The sequence below is a fragment of the Acipenser ruthenus genome, chromosome 11 (genome assembly GCF_902713425.1).
Source record: "Acipenser ruthenus chromosome 11, fAciRut3.2 maternal haplotype, whole genome shotgun sequence".
Lineage (NCBI taxonomy): Eukaryota > Metazoa > Chordata > Actinopteri > Acipenseriformes > Acipenseridae > Acipenser > Acipenser ruthenus.
The window spans coordinates 7,266,962-7,290,365 of NC_081199.1; the positions used below are offsets into that span (position 1 = coordinate 7,266,962).

At 39.2% G+C, this 23,404-nt stretch overlaps 1 protein-coding gene across 7 annotated transcripts in view; it reads right to left on the bottom strand.

Annotated features, from left to right (window-relative positions):
• Positions 1-1,982: 1,982 nt before the first annotated feature.
• The window catches only part of LOC117426914 (cytospin-A-like), a 64,251-nt gene continuing 42,829 nt past the window's right edge, over positions 1,983-23,404 (bottom strand). For all 7 annotated transcript variants that reach the window (XM_059033187.1, XM_059033186.1, XM_059033191.1 and 4 more), the window contains 4 exons: positions 21,095-21,197; positions 8,376-8,492; positions 7,718-7,777; positions 1,983-5,634 (listed from right to left, as the gene is read on the bottom strand). In XM_059033187.1, coding sequence (XP_058889170.1) covers positions 5,545-5,634; positions 7,718-7,777; positions 8,376-8,492; positions 21,095-21,197 — 370 coding nt within the window. In that variant the 3' untranslated portion in view covers positions 1,983-5,544. The remainder of the gene's footprint in view (positions 5,635-7,717; positions 7,778-8,375; positions 8,493-21,094; positions 21,198-23,404) is intronic.

The window sequence follows — 23,404 nt, forward strand, 5'->3', positions numbered from 1 at the left end:
GCGACGGGCTGTTTTTCAAAATGACAAATCCCTGGATTCCTCTCCTAGTCAAGCACATGTCACAGTGTGTAATAAATGCTGCACCTGCCTTATCTTCATTCCTTCAGACAGTCAAATGCATTACCAGGAAATGTATAATTCAAGGGTCATGCATCACTTGGTTTAAAAAAAAAAAAAGAAAAAAAAAATACTTTTCATGGATATTGAAAGTCCATTTGACTTTGCAAACACAAAATGTTTGGCCATAGCTGTAGGTAAAATTGAACTTTTTTAGGCAATGGTAGGAAATCTATTTGGAAGTGTGTCAGCTGGTCCCTTGATAAGTGGAAACCAAAACTGGTCCAAATCTAAAAATAATAAAACCGATTTAAAAAAAACAAAAAAACAAAAAACACACACATTAGGTATATGAAATGGTTTGTATAAAACAAAGATGAAGGTGACCTTGCCCAAAAGCATTGAGGTTGGCTTCAAATGTATTGGTAAGCGTTGATGGGGAATTAGTCTTGTTTGACGGATCCAGAAAGTGACTGGAGTCTGCCTCTGGTCTCTCAAGTGCTTCCACATGACGCAGATTCATTTTCAAGTGCCTCTCATTACAGCTGGTGACCCCACTTAATGTAGTAATTCAGTACTGCTTACAAACAGCACATCACTTACTGAGAAACTACAAAGACATAAGCACCAAAAACAAGTTTTGCAATGTAGTTTACATGCTTGCTTGTTTGTTTGTTTATTCATAATGTTTGTCTGTGAAAATCTGATATTTTATGTTTTCAACAAGAATTACGCATTACAAGGGTAATAGGATTTTATGATATTTATAACAACTCCTAGATGTGATTATAATTCTATGATGATAAAATTTAAAAACAATAAACAGCCCAGTGTATAAAAGGTGTATCTGGATCCCAAAGGATACACGCCCTCTTGGACTCTGTGCACATTAGAATTGAATGTTTCTTATTTGTTATTACTGTTCTCTGTAATTGATTTGATTTCTTTGGGTCTCAATCATCAACAGTTCAAAGGGGAATTCAATCCAATTAACAGAATTCTGTCAGGTCAGAAGAGGTTATACATTTTGTATCAAAGTCAACCAGCCTCTAGCATTAGTCGATGCTACCAATTGCCTGAATGCACACTATGCTTATTTATAATAAAAGATGTCCCGTAGGCTGAAAACATGCCTTTTAAATAATGCCTGGTACTGTACTGTCTATGTTCACGCAGCAATCCGAATCACAACGGCACCTATTTCAAAGTATTGAAAGCGGTCTTGAACTAGGCCCCTGGCTACTCCGTACCGCTGTCTGTGTCAGGTCTTATTGCTTAAACATGCTTCAGTCAGCTCGTTATAAATGTCATTTTCTGCAGTTGCCGGTCAATAAGAGATTGACCGCCATTGCCTACAGAGAGTGGGTTATTACACAGGGATAGTGGGCTGGTTGCCTGGCTACTGCAAACCAAACGCATTCATCTACTCACAGAGACGTCCACAACAGTGTTCACTTATCTATGCACAAACTAAGCATGCCTACTTTACACTGATTTGATTTTTAAAAATAGATTTGGCAAGTGTCTTTGTTTTACTCACCTAAATGATTTTAAAGTGTTTATAATGCCATGGGCTTTAATGATTACAATTATGATGTCACTACTAATTTGTGTTTTGGTCTGCCTGCTGTAAAACATTAAAATGTCATGCATACGGCTCAGTTCAGTTTTGATTAATTTTGCTGTTTTGGATTCCTTCCATGTACCATTGAATTAAACTGATTATTATTTTCTGGCAAATGTTATTTCATTGTTTTACAAGCTCACTTGCCCATTTAATTGTGATTAAACTCTTAACATCTTTTGATAGGGATATATTTTTTACTCCTATCATTAGCCGAAGTTAGTTTAGCTAGCCGTTATGGTGTAATTTTCCCCTGCACAATAGCGTTTTTTTTCATTGTTGTTTAATAATGATGTAACAGTTCAAAGATCTGATAATGGTTTTAATGTTGCTTAGACACCTGTATCTGCTCAATAGATTTCCAACAACAAATTTATATATTTGTATACAAAAAATAAACAAAACACCCAGGTAAGTAATGAAAAGTAATACATAACTTAATAATATACTGCCATGCTGTTGCCTGTTTGGCAGACGATATGAAAACAAAGACACAAATACTAACTCAAACAGAAAGAAAGCCTTAGCGGTCTCATTATACATTCAAGAAGATATACAAAAAACATAACATACAAAATAATAAGTGTTATTGATGGACATCATTTTGCAAGAAGAATAACAATGGTGACTAAGCTGTCACCTTTCATTGTGTAAATCTTCGGCTAGGTAACAGTTAGATACAACATCCCCTTTTAATGAATTACAAGGCAAACAGTAACCGATTGTCTCAATTCAAACCTGTAGCATCAATAGTGTGCAGAACTTGAAATGCTCAACTGTTCAGTATTTTACCCCAATGTTGCAACCCACCTACACCAAAACATGCAACACCCAGTGCAGCCTGCAATCAGACCTTAATGTTTTGAAGGATTAAATACAGTATCATGTTGAAATTAGATTCTTGTTGGTTTCCTTAAACTATAAAAGCTACACGAATACAAAACTGTACTTAATCCATCAAAAGATAACAACTTAAAAGAAAATGTGATTGCTTAAGCAGTTTTTGCAGCATTTCTCCATTGTTATGTATTGACAGGTTTTACAGGCTACAGCTGCTGCAGGTTTAACTGCTGTGTGCCAGTAATCCAGAGAGAGGCTGCTGTATCCTTCGCAGTGGATGTCCAAAGTCATGCAATAAATAAAACAGAAGCAGGAGGCCATACAGATCATGGGTCCCCAGTTTATCCTGCCAGGCCATGTTTACTCATTAAACCCTTTAGCTCCTGGTACAGTAATCGTGAAAGTGGTTCTTTGTGACCAAACCAATCACAATCCTCATGCAAACCCCTGTGCAGTAAACTGAACTAAATAAAATGTGTTCCATAGGCACCTGAGATGACTGGAGGATGGCTGTACTGCCCAAAAATAGGTAATTAGAAATACAAGAGACAGAGTATATAGATGTTAAACATAACTTGAACCGAGAGGTGCACGGAAGTGTCAGTCCATTGAAGCCGACTAACCCAGGGGGCTTGACTGGCAGACTCCTTGTAACATTAAAACTATACACCATCCCTACTGCCTGTGTAATGTCTTTCAAGCTCCAGAATCTGTTTAACCCCCTCTAAATGCTTTAAAACAGAGGCCCTGAGCTCAGCATACTGCTTACGCTTATGTGGGAGTCAAGTGATGTTTAACAGCCTAGTCCTTGCATGGCCTGGCAGTGGAATACAGATACATTTTAATTTGAATGATTGCTATAATAAAAAAAGCTAAGCGCTAAATCATCAAAGCTATTAAGGCAGAAAGACAATTTTATCTGAACATATCGTTTCAAAGGATCCAGTTCGAACCCTCTTCCAGGTGTCTTCATAAGCGGTAGCTTATATCCTGGCAGGCAGGTAGACTCAACAATGGCACAAACCATGTGTGAAGTCATAAAAATAGCTTAACTTTACAGTACACAAAAAAGCATGGTCCAAAAGGCAACTGAATTTAGGAAAAAATGTGTAACCACCCCTTAAAATGGACTGCCCCCATTTTGTTTTATTTTTGTGCTTTTAAAAAAAAAAAAAAGCGAGGAGTCAGGCATTTCTTAATACAGCCCACACTCGTGCCTCGTAGTACTGACATCTGGGGTTATTGCTGATGTTTGATTTGATTCATTTTTCACTTTTGGAAACCCCAATAAGTTGTAAATTTGTGGTTTTTACCAAATATGTCATTCCTCAAATACTTGTACAGTACAGGAGTGACTGTCTAAGAGATCGTAGAATGGGTTCCAGCATTGTGATCTTGAAGCCTTGAGATGAGTGCACAGTACTACGTGAGGCTGAGCTACCATCGCCCCATGGACGCCACAAAACACAATGGCTGCCAATGCTTCACTGGAATGATGGCTTGTCTAGATTTGGTTGTCGGGAGTCATGAAAAACAATGGATTTGTGTTGCTGTGGAAACCAGTAACAGAATGAGAAGGGAACACAAAAACAGACAGTAAAATAAACCCTCAAAACAAGAGCAGTCCATGTCCGTTTTTTTTTTTTTTGTCCTAGTGAGGTTAAAAAAACACATCCTTGTGTAACACTGGCTTTTTAAAAAGTGTTTGGTATTGATGACTATAGCATCCACAACACAAAAGCCCCAACTTCAAAATAACACAATAACAAAATTACAATTTTGGCTTGAGGCTGGCATTCTCACCTCCACTTGTAAGTTATTTTGTGTGAAATGTCCCCATTACCAGCTGCAAAGGAGAAATAGGTACACAGGGATAGTGGGTTTCCCCCAGCTTTAACAGAGACTTGATTTAAAGTGTAAGGCAGGGGTGTTGTATCTTCTGTATTATTGAGGTTCCTGGAAGTGAAGTGATTAAAAATGGTGCTATGGTTGGCAAGTCAGTGCATGAACTAAAGGCAGGTGGTTTATTCATTCAGATGACACACATGTGTAGCTACCATAGAATCAATTAACTTCTGGGGAAATAGCTTTGTAGATGTGCTTCTTTTTGTTTTTAAGCAAGTTTCAAAATGCTTTAAGTGTTTAAATAAAGTGTGAAACTATGAACTACCACTGCAATCAGAAACGATGCAGTGTGAAGGTGAATGGGCAGTACTTGACTATACTGTACCAATACTATCGTTTCCTCAGAACTGTGCTGTGTCTAAAAGCTCGTACCCTATAAGATTAACACCTGCTGCATTAGAGCGCAGAGGTTCTATGTGGTTATTTCTTGTGCTAGTTTCAGTACTAAATTGTGATTTCAGCTTGACTGAAAACTTCAAGGCAGTGCTAAAGCAGCAAAAAATGACAGAAGCTACTGCTGCAAAAAGAAAAGATTTTTTACGCTGTTACCAAAGTTGGAAAAAAACATTGGATACTCCTGAAATCATCCTGCAAAAAAGGATTTGAGTCCCTCCCCTCCTTGTAACGTGCTGTTGCACAGCTCAGTACCAGTCTGTATTCAATGCATGATTAGCTTCTATACATGGTGCAGCCAGACAGCTTGTAGTACTATTGTAACACCTTATTTTCTTGATCGCTGGTAAGCCTTTTACCTGCAATAAAAGCAATCAGAGGGTTTTTTGTTTCCTTCACTAAAACTTAACTGTGATAATGTCCCTGCAGTCTTGTCCTTTCCCCGGATGAGTCTCTCCCAGCAGCGATTGGGTGTGGCTGTAATTACTATATTAGACAACATACAGTACTGTGTGCCTCCCATGTGCAGCTGGTCAGTATTGGTGGATGGGATTCCCAAAGCAGTCAGCTTGTATCTAGAGGTGTTGCTGACTGTGGTGTCTGTTAGCTTTAATGCTGTTAAGTTGGGTATCCCTGCATGTTGCTGGGAGTCTGTTTGCAGCAGGTGATTTAGTGGTTGGTCGCTCTCAGAGACAGTCCTCTACTGGAGTCCAGGCAGGGGGACATCATGTCTCAAAGTACTTGTAAATAGCTGTGAGGTAAGTCATGACACTCTGCCAGTCTGGACGCTCCGTGCGGACCATCTCGTTGATGTCCTGTAATCGAATGAAGAGAAATTCAATTAGAAAAGACCAGGCCATTTGTAGACCTGTAAACTAAAAGTATAACATTCACACTTACAGTGCAACAAAAAAGTGAAATCAAGGCTTCTTGCAATGAAAATGTAAAACTAAAATTCAGAAACTGTATGATTAGTAAGCAATATAGAATGTATAAAAAAATAAACTATTATAGCAACGCGTGCTGGTGCAGTTAGGGTGATTTCGGGTAATACAGACTTATGTACAGATTGGGTGGGCAAAGGACTGAAATATTGTTTGTGCTTGTGGTGTCATTCTTGTCAGTTTGCTGTTTTCCTAACAGGAGACGACACCTGTGACAAAACAATCTGAACTGGAGTATTTGGAAATGAATCCAGCATTTTAAAATGAACAATATTTATAACTGAAAAGCAAAATGTGCAACCAACCCTCAAAACAGGCTTCCAATTGCTGCTATAACAACTTCCCAGTCAAATCTAGGTTTGTATACTGGGCACATTGACCTTTACTGGAATAGTTTTAAAGAGGTGCATAGGGTTAAAAAAAAATATGAAGTTTTAACAACATTAAAGGAACAGTACTCTGCACTTCACCAAAGCCTTCGAGGAAGTATCGCCTCGTTATTTACAGGCAGTTCTGAGAAGAGATAAAGATCTTGTGGTCAATTAATAAATCAACAAACCTTTTTGTTTTCACTTCTGTTTCAACTAAGGGTTTAGTTAGGTAACTGAAAGCTCAGATGGATTGAAAAGCTACACATGGGGTTGGGAAGCCCTGCTCTAAATGCTACACTTCACCTTCTACAGAGCTCAGTAGAACCACTGTAAACAAGAGCATTCTCCCTGGCCATCTGTTCCATTTACCATGATATCATATGCAGGAAGGGCAGTTGTAAAAGCAATCCATACCTCAACACTACTCTAACACCCTCATCATGCCGGAACACTCAATAGCCTTGTGTCCTTTCGGAATATATATTAACAATACTTCTCTCCTAAATGCATTATTTGACACCCTGGGTTTCTTCGATGTAAGACAACTGAAGAGGTTAGAGCTGTCACACTTTAGTTCAATGAAATGTTGTTGTTGTACAAAACATAATGTATTTAAAGTTCAGCTCTACAGAACAGCTTTTTATTTAGGATGAAATCCCATCATTTATTTTCCTCGCGTTGCTAAGAAGATCTTGTTCTGGAAAATATGCAAGAACTGAATAAAAGCAAAGCAAATAACAAGGTACCCGAGTCAATGCGAAAGTCCTACTGTGATGTTAAACCGATCGATGATCCTAAGAGGAAATACAATTTAAAAAGAAGCCTTTTATAACACCAACTGAAGAGACAGCAGCTCAGATCAATGAACTGACTAAAAGCATACTTTAAAACAAAAAAAAAAGAAAAAAAAGGGGTACTCGGCAATAAATCATCTCATATATATATATATATATATATATATATATATATATATATATATATATTAGAACATGCATGTTTTAAGTTGTAGTCACAGGGTTTCATGAAGAGTCTGCAGTGTTTCTTGCTTTTGAATAAAAAAATCTGTTCTCAATACACTGATTATTGTCAATTACGGGTCTGTCATTCGATTGGGAAATTGATAAAGTAGCTGATCACTCCTCTTTAAAATGACCCCATCAAGATTTCCCTCTTAAGTAACTGCTGCTTCACATGCTGTGGGTAACTGCAAGTGTATTAAATATGCAGCATTTCAAAACACAGTAGAACCTCCAAGTTCTGAACACCAAACTTACAGAATGACTGGTCAACTGAACACCACACATTGAGCCAGAAGAATGCAATCACTCAACCGTGCGTGCAATGGAACCAGATCGGCACCCTTCTAAGTAGCAAGAAGGCAACACCAACAAAATGTGACGTGTATATAGACAGAGGTGAGGCAGATTTCAAAGGAAGCATGGGCAATTTTGTTAGGAACATTTTAGTTTGAAACAAAGTACAGTCGGCTGTTTTCTGGTAGATACATTTGCTCTGTACAATGGTTATAACTTCAAAAAGTGAAAGTTAAAATAAAATACATTGCATTAGCAGTTTTTTCTTACCAGTGTGGATTTGATGCCAACACTCTCTGCTGCTTGAAAGGCAAGTGTGAAATTTCTTCTCTGAAAGATAAAAACAAGAACTTCCTTTATTTGATGCACAGTGTTTGAGGGGATCTTTTGCAGCGAATTCCGTGTAACAATTATTTTTTTTTTTTTTTGGTTCCTGGGTAGTAAGTGTTATTTCCTAATTGCTTATGCCTCAAAAGTATAGAAAATGGCTATTATTCCCCACAAACTTTGCTTTTGTGACCAGGACAGTGATATTTTGAAATTTACCTATTTCCAATGAGAAAACAGGCTAATTCGTGTATTTTCGTTCACATAAAGTCAGAAAAAAACAACATATGAATCCAAATTAACATGTATTTAAACTAAAGTAATACAAAAATGACTACAAAAGATTTAGAAGTGAGTAGTTTTTTGAGATTTACGATTATACTGTAAATCACTTTCACGAATCAGCCCCCAAATGTAGTCTCCCATCAGTACCATGAAAAAGGAGATCACGCTGACCTACAAACCATCATGTACAATTCAAGTTTCATCACAATTGGACGAGCGGTTCAAATCTATCCTCATCGCAAAGGCATAATAATATCTCTACAGCCAAGCTTGCAAAGGCAGGAGTTTGAGCACAGTGTGTTTCTGCAGTACTTGCCTTGTCTTGGTTGTTGAGCTCCTGGTAGGGGATGTGGGCAGGCAGGTAGGTGTGCAGGACAGCGCAGAACGCCAGACCGTCGTTCCAGCTGCTGCTGAAGTTTGTGATGTCAATGTTCTGGAAAGGAAATAGAGGCGTCAGGTTCAGCTCAATTCAAGGGATTTTTTTTATTAATTCATATTTTGGTTTGTTAATAGCATTTTTTTTTTAAAAAGCAGTCAGTGTTTCATAAACTGACATTCTGCCAAGTCCCTCCTATCCCTACTGCAGACAAGATTTGATGAGTTATATTGCTTCCATTTAATAAAGTATATTAGGTCTTACAGCCCAGTCCTGCTTAGAATGACATGCCAGCTTCAGTTGATTGGCATGTCTCCGAGTGCACGTATGTCAATGTTCACATCGATTACTTTAATCAGCTGTAGCGGCTTCTGAAACGCTGGGAAACACACTTTGCCAAGACACAATAAAGTCCTGATATCCATATTCGCTAGACTTAACCTACACATTTCAGAGTGCCCTCTTCTGGGGAAACAGAGTACTTTACCACCAAGCTATTCTCTTTTGAATGGCTCAACACAATATACTAATGACATTTCTAAGTGCACCTACATTAGAAAACCCAACACATCATTAACCAAATACAGAAAATTAAGAGCAATTTTCTACACCAAGCTTTATGGAAGTAACCAAAACACACGGGTGACAGCACAGGAAAGTTCCTTCACTTTTTTTTTTTTTACTGGACCAGCAAGTAGAGCATTCGAGACACAGTGTGATCTGCTTATCACATCATGGCTTTGACATTCTGAGCACCCTGTAAAGAAGCAGACCCCGATGCTGTTGATTCTGCAGTACTGTATCAGCTGCTACTTCAAAACAGAGTGGGGATCTTTTATTGTAGGCTGTGTGGTCCAGTGGTTAAAGAAAAGGGCTTGTAACCAGAAGGTCCCCGGTTCAAATCCCACCTCAGCCACTGACTCATTGCGTGACCCTGAGCAAGTCACTTAACCTCCTTGTGCTCCGTCTTTCGGGCGAGACGAAATTGTAAGTGACTCTGCAGCTGATGCATAGTTCACACACCCTAGTCTCTGTAAGTCGCCTTGGATAAAGGCATCTGCTAAATAAACAAATAATAATAATAATAATAACTTTAACCCTAAACACTATAAAACTATTGAATTACTCCACTTTTAAAAGGCATCTGCTGTAGTCATGCAAAAAGTGACGTGTATACAGAGATGGGATGAAACGTATACTGGGATGAAACGTAGAGACAGCAGGTGAGTAGGAGAGCTGAGGGCCACACTTCAACTGTGTCAGCTTCAGACAGCTGGAGAAGTCAGTGCCTGACTGCACTGTAACTGTACACGGTGGTAATGAATTCCTGGAGCAGCCCTCCTCTGCTCTCACTCTCTCAATGGGTTTCAACAGCAGTCTACTCAGGATGAATGGGCTCCTCGCACAGTCAGACTCTCTCCAGGGAAAGCACCAAGAAAGGACGCAGGAGCTGAAGATCACGTTCAGCTTGAGTAACGTCTAGACAGACTTTGATAACGGAGAAAATGAATATATACCTAACCCTGTATGACAGGGCATCTTATTTACAGCTACGTGTTCCCGACTATCAGTTCTGGAGACTTCCATTTAAATTGGTAGTATGCAGGAATTCATTTAAAAAAGGTGTTGGTGACAAATTTAATTTGAAGGACTGAAACAATTTTCCCCAAAGCTTGACAATTTTTTTTTTTTTTTTTTTTTAAATACCTACAGCATGTTTCATCTGCTAAACCACATTAAAACCCCACCAGGACTCTTATCCACCAATCAGGAAGGAAATAAACCAGAATTGAGATTTTTAAGTGTTTACATTTTAAATGTTTAAAATAACAAATTAGAAGCACAGTTTAGCAGTTTCGAATGGCAATAAAACCCAGACTATCAATTATTACCTTAGATCATGTCTTTACAGACGTGGCTTTGCTAATGGCTTGGGTTTTAACTTCTAATCAGGCGTCTACTGCTTAAGTAACTAATGTAAGCCTTGAATCTGAACATAACTTGGTGTGGAAGGTAACTGCAGGTGACCTTACCGATTCATGTTATTATTGTTACTTGATTCTGTCAAATTAGTCAAATGTGAAACGGCTAATCTGTCCTCACTCCCAGTGCAATGCAAAGCTGAGATCGATATGATGGAGTCCAGTTACTGCAGTTTGGGCTGGAGGGGGATGTAGAAAATGTGAAAGATGTTCAACTAAATCAGCAGGCAGTCCCTGGGCAAAATAAACTTGCATGTAATTATATAGTATAAAAACAGTGTACAGTACCTCCCCTCCTTGACCCAGGTTGCACTTCTATAAATGCTTTAAATCTACGTGTCTGGACTCACAAGCCAGTGTGAGGGCTGCTTGATATTCAGGAGGGCTGTGCTCGTATCGGAAGCAGCTTTGTCTGGCGCTATGTGGGAATAACCTCAGATGAGGAATAAGAATAGCACGGCCCTCAATTGGAGTCAGGAAATGGAGGATGCAGCCAAAGCTGGATTCCATCCAGTTCATTTTAAAAGGACCCCAGTTTAATTTCAGCTCACATTCATTAATTAAAGACACCAGCCACAACCCCTTGCACACAAACACTCCCAAAGCCCTGGTCTCCCAGTGGCTAACAGGGTCAAACAAAAAAGGGAAAGGCAGTATTCCTCCAATAGTAAATCAACGCCATATTGTTGCCGGCCTTTCAAAACTTCGTACCTATATGTATGTTAGGGGTGTTGTTAGGACCAAAGGCAAGATTTAAACAGGGAAAGACAATGCCCTTTTGTCACAGACAAGTTCGCACAGCATTGAGAGACAGACACAGAGAGAGACAGAGACACACACAGACATTAAAAGGCTGTTTTCAGACACCACGTGGTACCCCAGGGTAGCGTTGTACCCCAGTCTCTCTCTCATTCATATTATGTCATGAGAACTTTCCTCATGCCTCCCACATACCCAGTAAAAACAAGGATAGCTGTGTATGCAGGTGGATTATCGTAGCTAAAACAAACACAATACAACTCACCAGACACAAATACATATAGAAAAACACTGCAAAGAGAAGCAAAGTTCAAGATACACAGGGTTAGCACCATAACTTGTATTAAGGCTGCATATTCACTGTCAGTGAAGTATCATTTTTATTTATAATTAAACTATTATAATTCTACCTAAAAGCTACAGTAATACAACAAGTATTGTCTTAGTCATAGCTCTACTAAAATGAATGCAATAAGTTTATCATAATTCAGTGTGAACTGATTACTGTATTTTTTTGTCTAGTTTGTGGAGTGAGCTGTCAAGCGACACAGAATGCAAGTCTTCATTTACTAGCAGAGACAAGCGACTGCAGCAGGATAGCCAACTTACTGGTTCATCAAGTTTATAGTTTTTAAAATGTTTTAGGCAAGTGAAGAATTTATTATTTTTAATACAAATTCTAGTGTAATAAGCATTTGGAAGCTTACAGTACTTCTAACAGCATACCTCTTGAACACATTTGTTTAATGGTTTTGCTGTATGTATTTGGAGCCTGTACCAAAGAAAAATTCAGTAAGATTTGCATGGGGTACTCCTGGGTACTGCGTTCAGGATCGCATGCTTCTCGACTGCTCCATGCAGTTCAGTGTGGAAGGGGCTGGGCAAGGGAAAAGTTCAAGGGAAAATTAAACATCCATCAGCCAGCCACATCAACCAGCGCAACAGAAAGGAAATGAAATAAGATGGTAGGAAACAATTATGAAGACCTGCACCAGCTTGCTGGCTGCTACTGACTGGCTGATTAATATTAGAGGAAGGGGGGCTTTGCAGATACAGTATTAGGAATAAGGTCTAGCACACGAGTCTCAGAAACCAACAGCCACACACATTTCCCTCTGACCGTGAAAAGCTTGTATCTACATCAGCGAGTCAAACCCTCATGCTGTTGCTACAGTTGGGGGTTATAAATTGCCTTTAAAAGTGGGACTTTAAAAGTGACTTTGGAATAAATACCCCCTCCCTCTGTCCTCGGCTATAACCAAATTATGCAATTTCTTAGGATTTCTTTTAAGCGTGTAAACTTTTTGCACGTTCAAACTCATCAATATGGGTTAAATCACTATGTAGTGGGTATCTTGTGAACTTAGGAATACCCGGACATCCTGATGTTTATCAATTCCCAAACATAACCCAGCAGCTTTCTAATTTTTCATTTAGGCAGGTAGTTTATTCACAACTAAATGGTTCACTGCAGGTCGAGGCAGCTCTCATGGACTGGAAATCACCAAAAAAAACTTACAGTAGCAAATTAACATGTTGGCAAGACAACCTTATAAGCCTCTAGCTTGGCTAGTTGTCTTGCAGGCTAAAACTTAATTATTATAACTCCAAAATGGACTTGAAAATTCTTTCATTTTCTTGTTCAACAACAACAACAAAAAAAACTTCTAAATGAAGTAGAAATGTCTAGTCTGTACCTCTTGCTGGCATTCGTATCCTCCACACCTTGTTCATTTTCAAAGCGCTGCACAGAATGAGTTACGCAACCTTTGCAGGCCCTTACGCTTTGCATTAAAAACACTTAATTGTTAACAGAAAAAAAAAAAAAACAGGTCTTGCATTGTTCTCTCAAAGCAAAGGGCAGTCTTGCTGAAGCTAACCTCACAAAATACACAAGCTTTACTTAATCATTACAAATCCGTCCTTCAAGGTTGACCGGTCAGAAGCCCAAAACCAAAACAGCTTTGATGACAGATAACAAAATACAAGGTCATTTATTTGGGTTCTCCTGTACCAAAGCAGCATTTAGGATCAATAGAAAACATGTATATAAAGGATACAAGTCATTACCCCAAGAAAAAGCAGCTTCACAATGCTGACAAGGGTTTTTTCATAGAAACCCATGCATAGAGAAATAGTGAGTTAAACAAAAAATGTATAATGAAATTAACATTGATTTTTCTATCGATTCATTCCATTGATTGGTCACCAGGAATTCCGGAATCACACACAGGACTGTCTCAGGAGACACCGTCATAAAGGAAGTAGTACAGGTGGGAAAGAAAGTGCACCACAAAGCAAGGGTATTCAAAAAGGGGCCATGCAATCCAACTGTGCTGTATACCAGGCATGGCCTGAAAATAGAGTGAGAAAGCTGCTACCGGATGGATATTATTATTATTATTTATTTCTTAGCAGACACCCTGATCCAGGGCGACTTACAATCGTAAGCAAATACATTTCAAGTGTTACAATACACGTAATACAAGTAATACAATAAGAGCAAGGATATTTTACAAACACCTGATCAGGAACACACTCTTTCTAATGAAGAGGCATGCAGAATCAGTGCAAGTTAGTACAGCTGTTTGTTCATGCAGTGATTCAGAGGCAAGAGTTTTAAATTATTTCTTTTTTTTTTACATTCTTTACAGAGCTTAACCTTAGGTATTAACATGTCCTATTGAAAATGACTGAAGTACAAATAAAGTAGCTTACAATTAAATTTGTGAATGCCATAAAGGAGAACACAAACACACACACACAAAATAGACAGCAGCCATTGAGCAGGCCATCACTCAGCATTCACCCCAAGTGGGATTGTAAAAACAGGAAACTGGCATCAACAAGCCAGTGTATAAAGAACCGAGCAGGAGCATATTATGGTTAATATATAATTTGCTTGCAAGTGGATGCATACAGTACAAGGTTTGAATAAAACAACAAGCTTGTGTATAGTCATTACATCAGAAACTAGTTTGTCTGTCTCCACTGAGCCCGATACTCCTTTAGTCTATTGGAAAAAATGTAGAAAAAATGGGGGGGCTAGGCGGTGCAGTGGGCTGATGCATTAGCTTTTTTTTCTTGTTTTTATGCAAGGTAGCCTGGATGCATTTGAGGGATATCTATCTATCTATCTATCTATCTATCTGAAAAATTAGGCTGCAGCTTTTTTTTTTTTTCCTGATTAGCTTTCCTTCCAATGTGGGTCTGTCCACCAGCCCTGACAGGTTTATACAGTCCTGCCAAACTCAAAGGATGAATTCCAGACCAGACAGAAACCACCTGACATCTCATCTCCTCTTCCTTGCACGGGGATTGCTTTGTATTTTTAGCAGACAGACTGTATTTATGGCTTCAGCTGCACTGTTTATAGGGCGGGGGGGTGAGCTCACTAGACGGTTCAACTGGGAAGTGGTGATTGACTTTGACTCATGGGAAGCTGGAAAAGAGACGAAAGCTGGCAAGTAGCAAACGACAGTACGGTATTATTTACTTGTGTTTTGCTCATCGGAAAATAAACTTTTAAGTGCAGCAGACAGTGTTCTACAGTAGTGTGGAAAATGATTAGAACACCCCATTGCTTCTGTCATTTTGATTTGTGCATATGAAATCAAAACCACTGTAACTGAAAATTGTGGACCATTGTCAAAATATGCAAATTAGTGATTGTCTAAATTAATTGATGACCATGGAATTAATTTAAAATAGTAAGAGAAAAGGAACACAGCCACAAATGGTAAAATGCATAAGACTTTTTAGAAGTAGTTTAATTAAAGCCCAAAGTGGTCTAACATTTTCACACGAGTGCCTATTGTTTCTATATCCCTGATTTCTGACCGAAAATTGAAATTCTCATATATAAAATGACAAATCTTGAGGTATCTATTCATTTCCACACTACTGTTATGGTTTTAAATTTTTGTACGAGCTGCATATTCTTTATTATGCCCCATCCCCAGTACTATTTAAACCTTGCATCTTCTACACCGTGTCCAGCATTGCAGTTACTCCCTTCCCCACTCAGAGAGTGAATGTCTTACACTTTCTGTAATGCACTTCAAAACACAGAGCTATACAGGCACAAATTTTTCTTCAGTGCCAACCTACATCGCTTTTACAACCATTACTTGTGTCAAAAAAACCTGCAGTACTCCACTCTCGCACATTATGGTTTTTTTTTTCTTTAAAAACAACCAAAGTGCTTTCCTGCAAGGTCCATTCTGTTTATAGCCTTGCATTTCTTGATTTACACAATCATCAAATCCCTCTGACGACTTCTGTCCTCATTGTTTATAAGCAAACTCTGAACTTCAATCTCTCTGGCTACTTCATAATGAAACATTTACTGGAGTAGACTCCCCTCCATGAAGCATTATAATGAGCTACTAGGGGCTATAGAAAATGTGAGGATAGGCATTCATCATTCAGTATCCCAGCTTGGCTGCTTCAATCCCCAATGTTTTTTTCAAACAGAGCCTGACTTCCTTAATAAACACTGGTTTGCAGACTGTGCGTCACTTCTTAGACTCTGCTGTAATGACAGGCAGCATTATTCAGGGGCATAAGGCCTCGACTCCTGGGTTTATTTAATAAAACCATCACCATCATTGTTTTTTCTTCTGCCCAGTGTAACGTGTGAAACGTGAGCACCAAGGCAGTGCACATCAAAGAACGCAAATCACAACTCTACAGCTCCTCTGGGACTGCTTCTGCTTCTCTGAGTGACTGACTGGAATGCAGAGCCGCTGTTGAGCTTTCTTCTACTTTCTCAAGTGTTCACAAGCAGGACTGCTTACTGTACAAGAGCTGGTAAAGTAGTTATGTTACATTCTTGGGAACTCCTTCTCAGCAGCTTTTGGAAGCAACCAGTAAAAAAAAATAATAATAAATCGCTGCATCTCCTACAGTGTATGACAGGAGTCCAGCGACCAGGTACTCACTCAAGCAAATCACGGGACAAGCTGAAAACAGTTCATCACATGAAGCTGTTGATGTCTTTTTCAAACGTTTGTTATAAATCCAATTTCAACATGGGTTTCCTAAAATAAGGTTCTCAAATCTATTTTTAAAAGCACATCAGGCACTATATTTTAATCATGGTTGGGTAACTAATGACCTCATCCAGTAGGTTCCTGAGAGGAATTGTGTTTACCACCTACAGGTAAATTCCTTTAGAAAAGTCCAGTAGCCAGAATGACCGACTGACCTGTATAGACATAATGTATCTGCGGGGCGATGACATTATCTGCATGTTAGGAAACACTTCCTGGGTCAGGAGTCATAATCCTGTATCACACAAAGGGATACATTCAGACACATCTTCAGCTGTACTGCAGTCAGTACCAGGACTGCAGAAATGCAGTCTCCCCAGAATAAAAGCTTGTGGCTGCTAAAGATTAACAGGGTCCTTACTCCCAGAGCATGGGGCGGTCAGTAAAAACACTGAGCCGCAGTCCATGCATTAACCGGTCAATAAAACCGACGGTCATCACAAACTGTCAGCAGAGACAGCCGGTGGGTATCACATCCTGCCATTGCCTGGCCAGTCTGCTAAGCTACGTTTCTCTCTGTGCTTCTCAAATTACAAACTTCTGAGTCCTTTTAAATTCAGTCAGTGATTTAAAGTGTTGCTTCACTAGGTGGGACCCACTGAGAGCAAGTGACATAGGCCTGTGCTACCACTGTGGAAAGAATATCAGATAACACAATGTAGAGAGTCTTTCTTTGAGACCTTGAGTATTGCTGCAGCAAATCACTGGTAAGTCTACACAGGGGAGGAAAGGGACTAGAGACAAATAGGGGGAAGAGGATGGTTGCAGAGGACAGTGACATCCGAAAGTGTGTAATAGATTCACACAATAACCCAAACCCTGAACACAGGTGGTGAGCGAGCTGCAAAACTGTATGGAGATGAATATGACAATGAATTACACACAAGCAGGCAGTTATTTAATAAAAGAGGATTACCACATGATAAACACCCACTACTCTACTGGCTACATCTCTTAAGATCTACCTCCATTTTATGACTACATTTTCAGTTGCTCGCATTTCTTTGAGGTCCGAATGCACACCTTTGCAAAGACCCCCGCCAGGGATTCAAAGCCTTGGGGTTGATGCACAAAACAGATCATTCAACATCCATCATCCAGCAACTGTAGATTACAAAACAAACAAGCTCCTGCTGACAAACTGGCAGCTATACAGAAAATCAAAGCTGGAAGGGAAGCATGTAATGTGTCGCTGAATACTGTATGCAGGATAATTTACAACTGCTCTTCTCAAGGCAATAAGCATGCGCTGCAGGACAACATCATAGTTACTGAGCTTATAATAGATTGCACTAATAATGAAAGTTGGGCAGAAATTTCAAACCGAAGTGCATCATAATTTGCACAAATCACTCACTATTGTTAGAAAAGATGAGTACTTTAAAACACCATGAAAGGGATGCTTGCTTTCTTGCCAGCCTTTGACTTTCAACGTTTCTTTGGTCGGTGATAACTCTTTAGTGAGATGACGGAAGGCAATGAGCTTTTGCAGAAGGGCAAAGGGTTTGGTGCTCTAAAAAAGCTACTGCTTTCTGAGGGAAGGCTTACAGATACAGCGGCACAGTACTTTTCAATCAGTAGGTGGCAATGTGGTATGGCAGCAAGAAGGGACACAACTTTCTTCTCCCAAGGAGTTTGAAGGCCAGAATCTATTGACAAGGCATTACATTCACAGACTGTACGCTAGGGGCTAGAAATGCTAGAAGATGTGTTGCATTTGCAAAACTCAACCCAACAAAGGCTGACTTTCCCAGCCAGTATGGGGACAGATGCCCATGGGAAATCAACATGCATTCTCAAACAGTTTCCCCCAGAGTATCCAAACAAACACACCAAACGTAAGAGAGCTGGAGCAGGAACTACTTGTCAAACAAGGACCAAGCCATCTCATATATCTGAAGGGCTATATTTGAATTAACCATTACATGTAGATGTAACTTTTGCAGTTAACTAAATCAGAGTAAGTTATCACAACGATATAGTATATGCCAGTTAAAAATGCTCCAAAAAATTAAATAGTAGCCTGTACTCAAAAGAGGACAATGGCACTTAATAGGTTAAATGGAGCAGCTATTATTAACTTTCCATCTGCTGAACAGGTGTAAAAATCCCCTAGGCTTCCATTGTTCCAAATTGTTTATGTGCAGAATCTACAGCTTTCCAGTTTACAGTTTCTGGTAAGAGTTCCAAGCTGAAGACAAGGAAGATTTGCATATTATGACAAAACAGTGATGAGGAAATTCAAATACGCCATTATCTGCGAATTAGCTTTTTATAACATGGGCTAGTTAGACTTTGAGAGTCAGATGTACAAGTACAAGTCTTCATTCTTGTGCAATGCTTTTCATGAGTTCCATAGCAACGGAAAGACAATTCAGTTTTGCCCTGGGTCTCTGGAGTGTATACCAAATGACTTGGAAATTAAAACATAGAACTGATCCAGTTCTAGGATACCTGACGCACAACCAAGAACAGAAGTCACATTCATTATCTGTAGTGGTGCAACAATTAAATCGATGCATTGATTATGGATCATCTGTCAAATTCCCTGAGCAAATTAGAGCCCAATTTGAAGTCTCCTGTTGCCGGTTTGCATTAAAACCTTGAGTGTGCTTCTTTTAGTGCTAGGTAAACAATGTCAGCGCGTTGCTAGGATACACACTTTAGGCCTGCATTTTTTTTTTTTACACTTAAACTGACAAAAACACATATACCTTTTATGTTATGCGCAATCATTTCAAAAGAATACCAATATTACATCTACCGATTATCTTCTTTTGTTTCAAAGCATGTTGTTTTTGGATTATATGGCAATATTATATAAAAAGAAGCTGCATTTAGTACGGTAGTTACATTAGTCAGGATTTATAACATTCATTAACATTTTTTGCTTTGCTTTGGACATAAAATGTTAACAGTAATGAACAACCATAGTTCAGATAGTTCTGTTAAAATAGTGTTTTTTATGATTATTACAATGTTAAACTCAAGTCCTTTATTTCTTTTATAATCGGCAGTGTTCTAATTTGAATGTAAGTTGTGTCTTTTTATTTAACTGTTATGAACAAGTGTTTCTAGTTATTGGATCTTCTGTTAAAAAAAAAAGAATGTTCTTTATTTTGAAAAATAAAACGTCAATGCATTGCTTATCTTTGATAAGTGCCTATACGATAATCGAATAAGAAATTAGGGTGCCGATTGCACCACTAACTATTTGTCAACATGTGCTGTTCAAGGACGAAGCATTTTCTACTGTACGGTAGTTCAGAGCTGATGAAATAGAATTTAATAGAGTAGTAAAAAAACACCAGATAAGTAAAAGACAAAGGGCTAGATTCACACAATCTTTGTGAGTGTTTGAAGTTACTGTATGGATGAGGTGTGGACCAACATGGGACTACAGGGCTACTTCTAGCATTGCACCTGCAGAATCATTTCATAGAGAATAAAATCTATTATAAATATATTGATAAAGGACTCAAGCCATTAAAAAGATTTATAGAACACCAGGCATGACAACTGTAAGTCTAAGGTTATTTTAGGATGAGCACAATAGGGTCGAGACAAAGGGATGAAATGCTGTACCCTATTAGCTCTTAGCAGTAACATAGTAATTACACAATGGGAGGGGAAGAGCAGCTTGCTTGGTTTGTTGAATAATGTATTACGTTTATTTTAATGTTTGTGAAATGTGGCCCTTTTCCTGGTAACCATGTTATAGTCAAGAGTTACCATGGTGATTGTACTGAACTACCCAACTTCCACAGATTGAAATTGATTGAACAGGACAGCAGACTTGTATGGATTTGTTTAAAAAAGATGTTCTGTATTCCGCATTTTAGATTTCAGCGACAGAAAGTGTCTCTTTGATGAAAAGTTTAATTAAAATTTGTGTTTCTCGCTCCATAGGTCATGTCACTTAGGCATAAGGAACAGCTTCGTGCCTGCTTCCCGGAAAATACGACTGACAGGATTCAATTTAAAAAGCCCTCTGAAGTATAAGCTTTGCCACTATTGAAAGGCAGCAATTCCACTGCAGCCTGTTAATCAGTGCTGGCTTTCATTATAACACCTCTGTTAGCTCTGAGTTATAGGAGTGAGCTAGCATGCTAGCCTGCCCTCTAAAGGCAAAACAGTACAGAGCGGCACCTATCAGAACAGTGACCACCTTTCACCACTGTAGAGCGACAGGGCGAGTTCCGATGGTCCCCAATAAAATCCACTGTCTTCAGGCTTGGGGAAACGAGTTCCGGCTTAGTAAATATAATCGAATGGAAGTCAGCTTTCCAAATCCAGCATGGAGATGCATACACTTCCCCAACAGGGTTTACCCAAAGTAAAAGGGGCTGATTCTCTGTGAAGTGCATTATAATTAAAAAGAAAGACTTTGTTAGGTATTAGTGTAGATCCCCAAACCACCTCACAACATGCCTGTAGGACAGAATGGCATGGGGTCAGTTCAGTACTGAAGTGTGCTGGCTTGCAGAGCTCTGAGAGGAAGCTCTTATGGAACTCGTTTGCACCAAGTCTAACTGTAGCCAGAACCAAGATTATACAGCAGATAGACTAGATAGCTGGTTAAGAAATCGCTACGTCAATATCATAAGGGCAAGTGTGAAAACATTGTTGAAGGCAAGGAAAGACACAAAACAGTTGCAACGAAAACGATACCTTTCAAAACATTTTTCAGACAAAACAACTATACTACTTGTAAAGCGAATCAGGGTATATTTAATTAAATTACCAATGGTTCGGGCCAGGAAGTGTGTTTGGAACAATGCACATTTGAAATGAATGGTATCTTATTTTTTTTTTTTTATATCCATGGTAGGTGGAAAGAAGGGTTCATTAGCCAGCCTCCTACCTGGTATCCTTCGGTTTTCTTCTGGCACCACTTGAGCAGAGCGTTCCTCTTGGAGCCCCCATACTCCCGGGCCAGCGCTGACAGCGGGTCCTTTCTCTCCTCCCTTACAGGGGAGAACAGGAAAAAAAGATCAACAGCTAGACAAGTAAGCTGGTAGCACACTGTACATCCCCCGCCATGGCTGATACAAAGCTCTCTGTGTCATGATTAGATGACCTTCATCCTATTCCTGTTACAATGTGTGACATACAGCCAGATGGGCAGGTTCCTCAGTATATCCACTGATTCTGATACTCCCAAACCCTAAAAAAATGCAACATAATTTCATGTCAATTGACTACGTGATTCTCTCGATAGAAGTGGCTTTGAGAGATTCCATCCCTTGAAGAGATCTGTGCTGCCTTTTCATACATTCGCAAAGGAGAGTTTTGACAGTTAGTCTCTGCAGCATCATCAGATCTGTCATGTTTTTGTAATTTTTTTTTTTTATCTCGGAAATACGACAAGACTAATCTGATGATCATCTGCCCGGGTCGGTGAATTCACGATCAATCACCAACCAGAACAACATATCAGCGGGTAACAGCAGCCTTGCGCTGCGCTCCAATTAACTTCCCCTTGTGTATTCTGTTGCCTAAACTTCAAAAAAGAAAGAAAGCAACTTAATATGTTCTTAAATATTATTTAGGGCTGTTGTTCTGTGTGCCTTCACAGACCATTCGTAGTGAATAAAATGTTTAAATGAGTTGAGGAACTGAAGGGAGCGGTGAAAATAAAAAAGGGCACTGACTTTAAAAGATCCAGAAAAAATGCGAGTCAGTTCAGACAATAGACTGCTTTACCTGCTTCCATGCATTCCATGCGACTTACTGTACAGTATAGCTGACTGCATTTAATGGAAGGGTTTCCAAAACACGCCATTTGGAAATTACAACTGCCTTACAAAAAGACAGCAACAACAAACTCCTTTTCTATCCTTTCATACTCCCCCACAATAAAACTGTCTCGAAAAAAGGGAACTACAGCGGATGTGAAAACCGCTCCGAGGAGATTAAATTACTGTTTGAAAACGATGACAGTAAATTGAATAAAACGTGACGGTGCCTCAGGAAAAAAGGCCCCCTCTTTTTCCTGCCACATTTCGCTAATAAAATGGCAAGGCCTGCTATCTAATTGATACAGTTGTTTCCACAGGCAGTCGGCTGGATTAGATTGGGCTGATTTGTTGTCAGTGGAAGAGGCTTCATTCACAGCAGAAGGGGGCACACGTGCAGGTCTGCACCCACAGCTCTGCTGCACCAGGCACGTCTCACACGGAAGAGCTTAGAAATCAAATAGGACAACTTATTGAAGTGATGGGGGTACTGTTAGGAGAGAACCATTACTGCAGAACAACACCTTGGACTGGAGGAGGTGGTGAACAGCATCAGATACTGTTGTGGTGCATTAATCATCACTTCATGGAATAAGCGTGTAAGGGATGATGCGAGTTACACCTTGCTTTACAGGGCTGGGAATCATACAACTGTTTATTAACTTTCTGCTGCTCCAGTGATGAACTGCTCAATCTGAACGTTAAAGAATACCATAGAGTTTTAAGAGAAAGCCTTATGCATGCAGGTGGAAATTGTCATTCGCACTACTAATCAAAAACTGCACTTAAAATAAATCTCAGGCATTTACTTCCAGAGTGCATTGTTAAGTTGATTGTTTCTAATTGTGTGACATTTACAGTTTTATTTTAAGAAGAAATGATGCTAATGACACGTTGGATTAAAAACTTGTCTCTATAGTGAAACCGAAGTGGCTTAAGTAATGTAATGACATGAAACAGAAAGACTAAACTAAAAACAAAAACAGTAGGCACTCAATATGTAATAATGCCACTCGCATTGAAAACAGAGACATGGCTCAAGACAGAGGGTGTAGTTTTGTACCCACTTATGAAGGTTTCAGAGTGGCTGTGGTATTACTTGAGTAACATTGCTAAATAATATTGTTAAGGAACTTTGTTGATGGGTTCAAGATTACAGTATGATATTATGTACTGTATATGTGTATTTACAGAGAGACAGATCAAATTGAGTCGCAACTGACCAATCACATGTAAGACCTAGAGCAGTTAGCTGTAAATGAGTTGAAGCAGCGACTTGGTTCGAAAGAAGCACGATCACTGATGCTTGATAAGTCAGTGATAACTGTAGCCAAGACTCTCACTAAGACTTCAGGTTAAAAATAGATCAGGAGAGTAGGTGTACAGCAAGATGTCTCTAATTAGAATTTCCATTCCATTCTGCTCTTGTCAAAAAG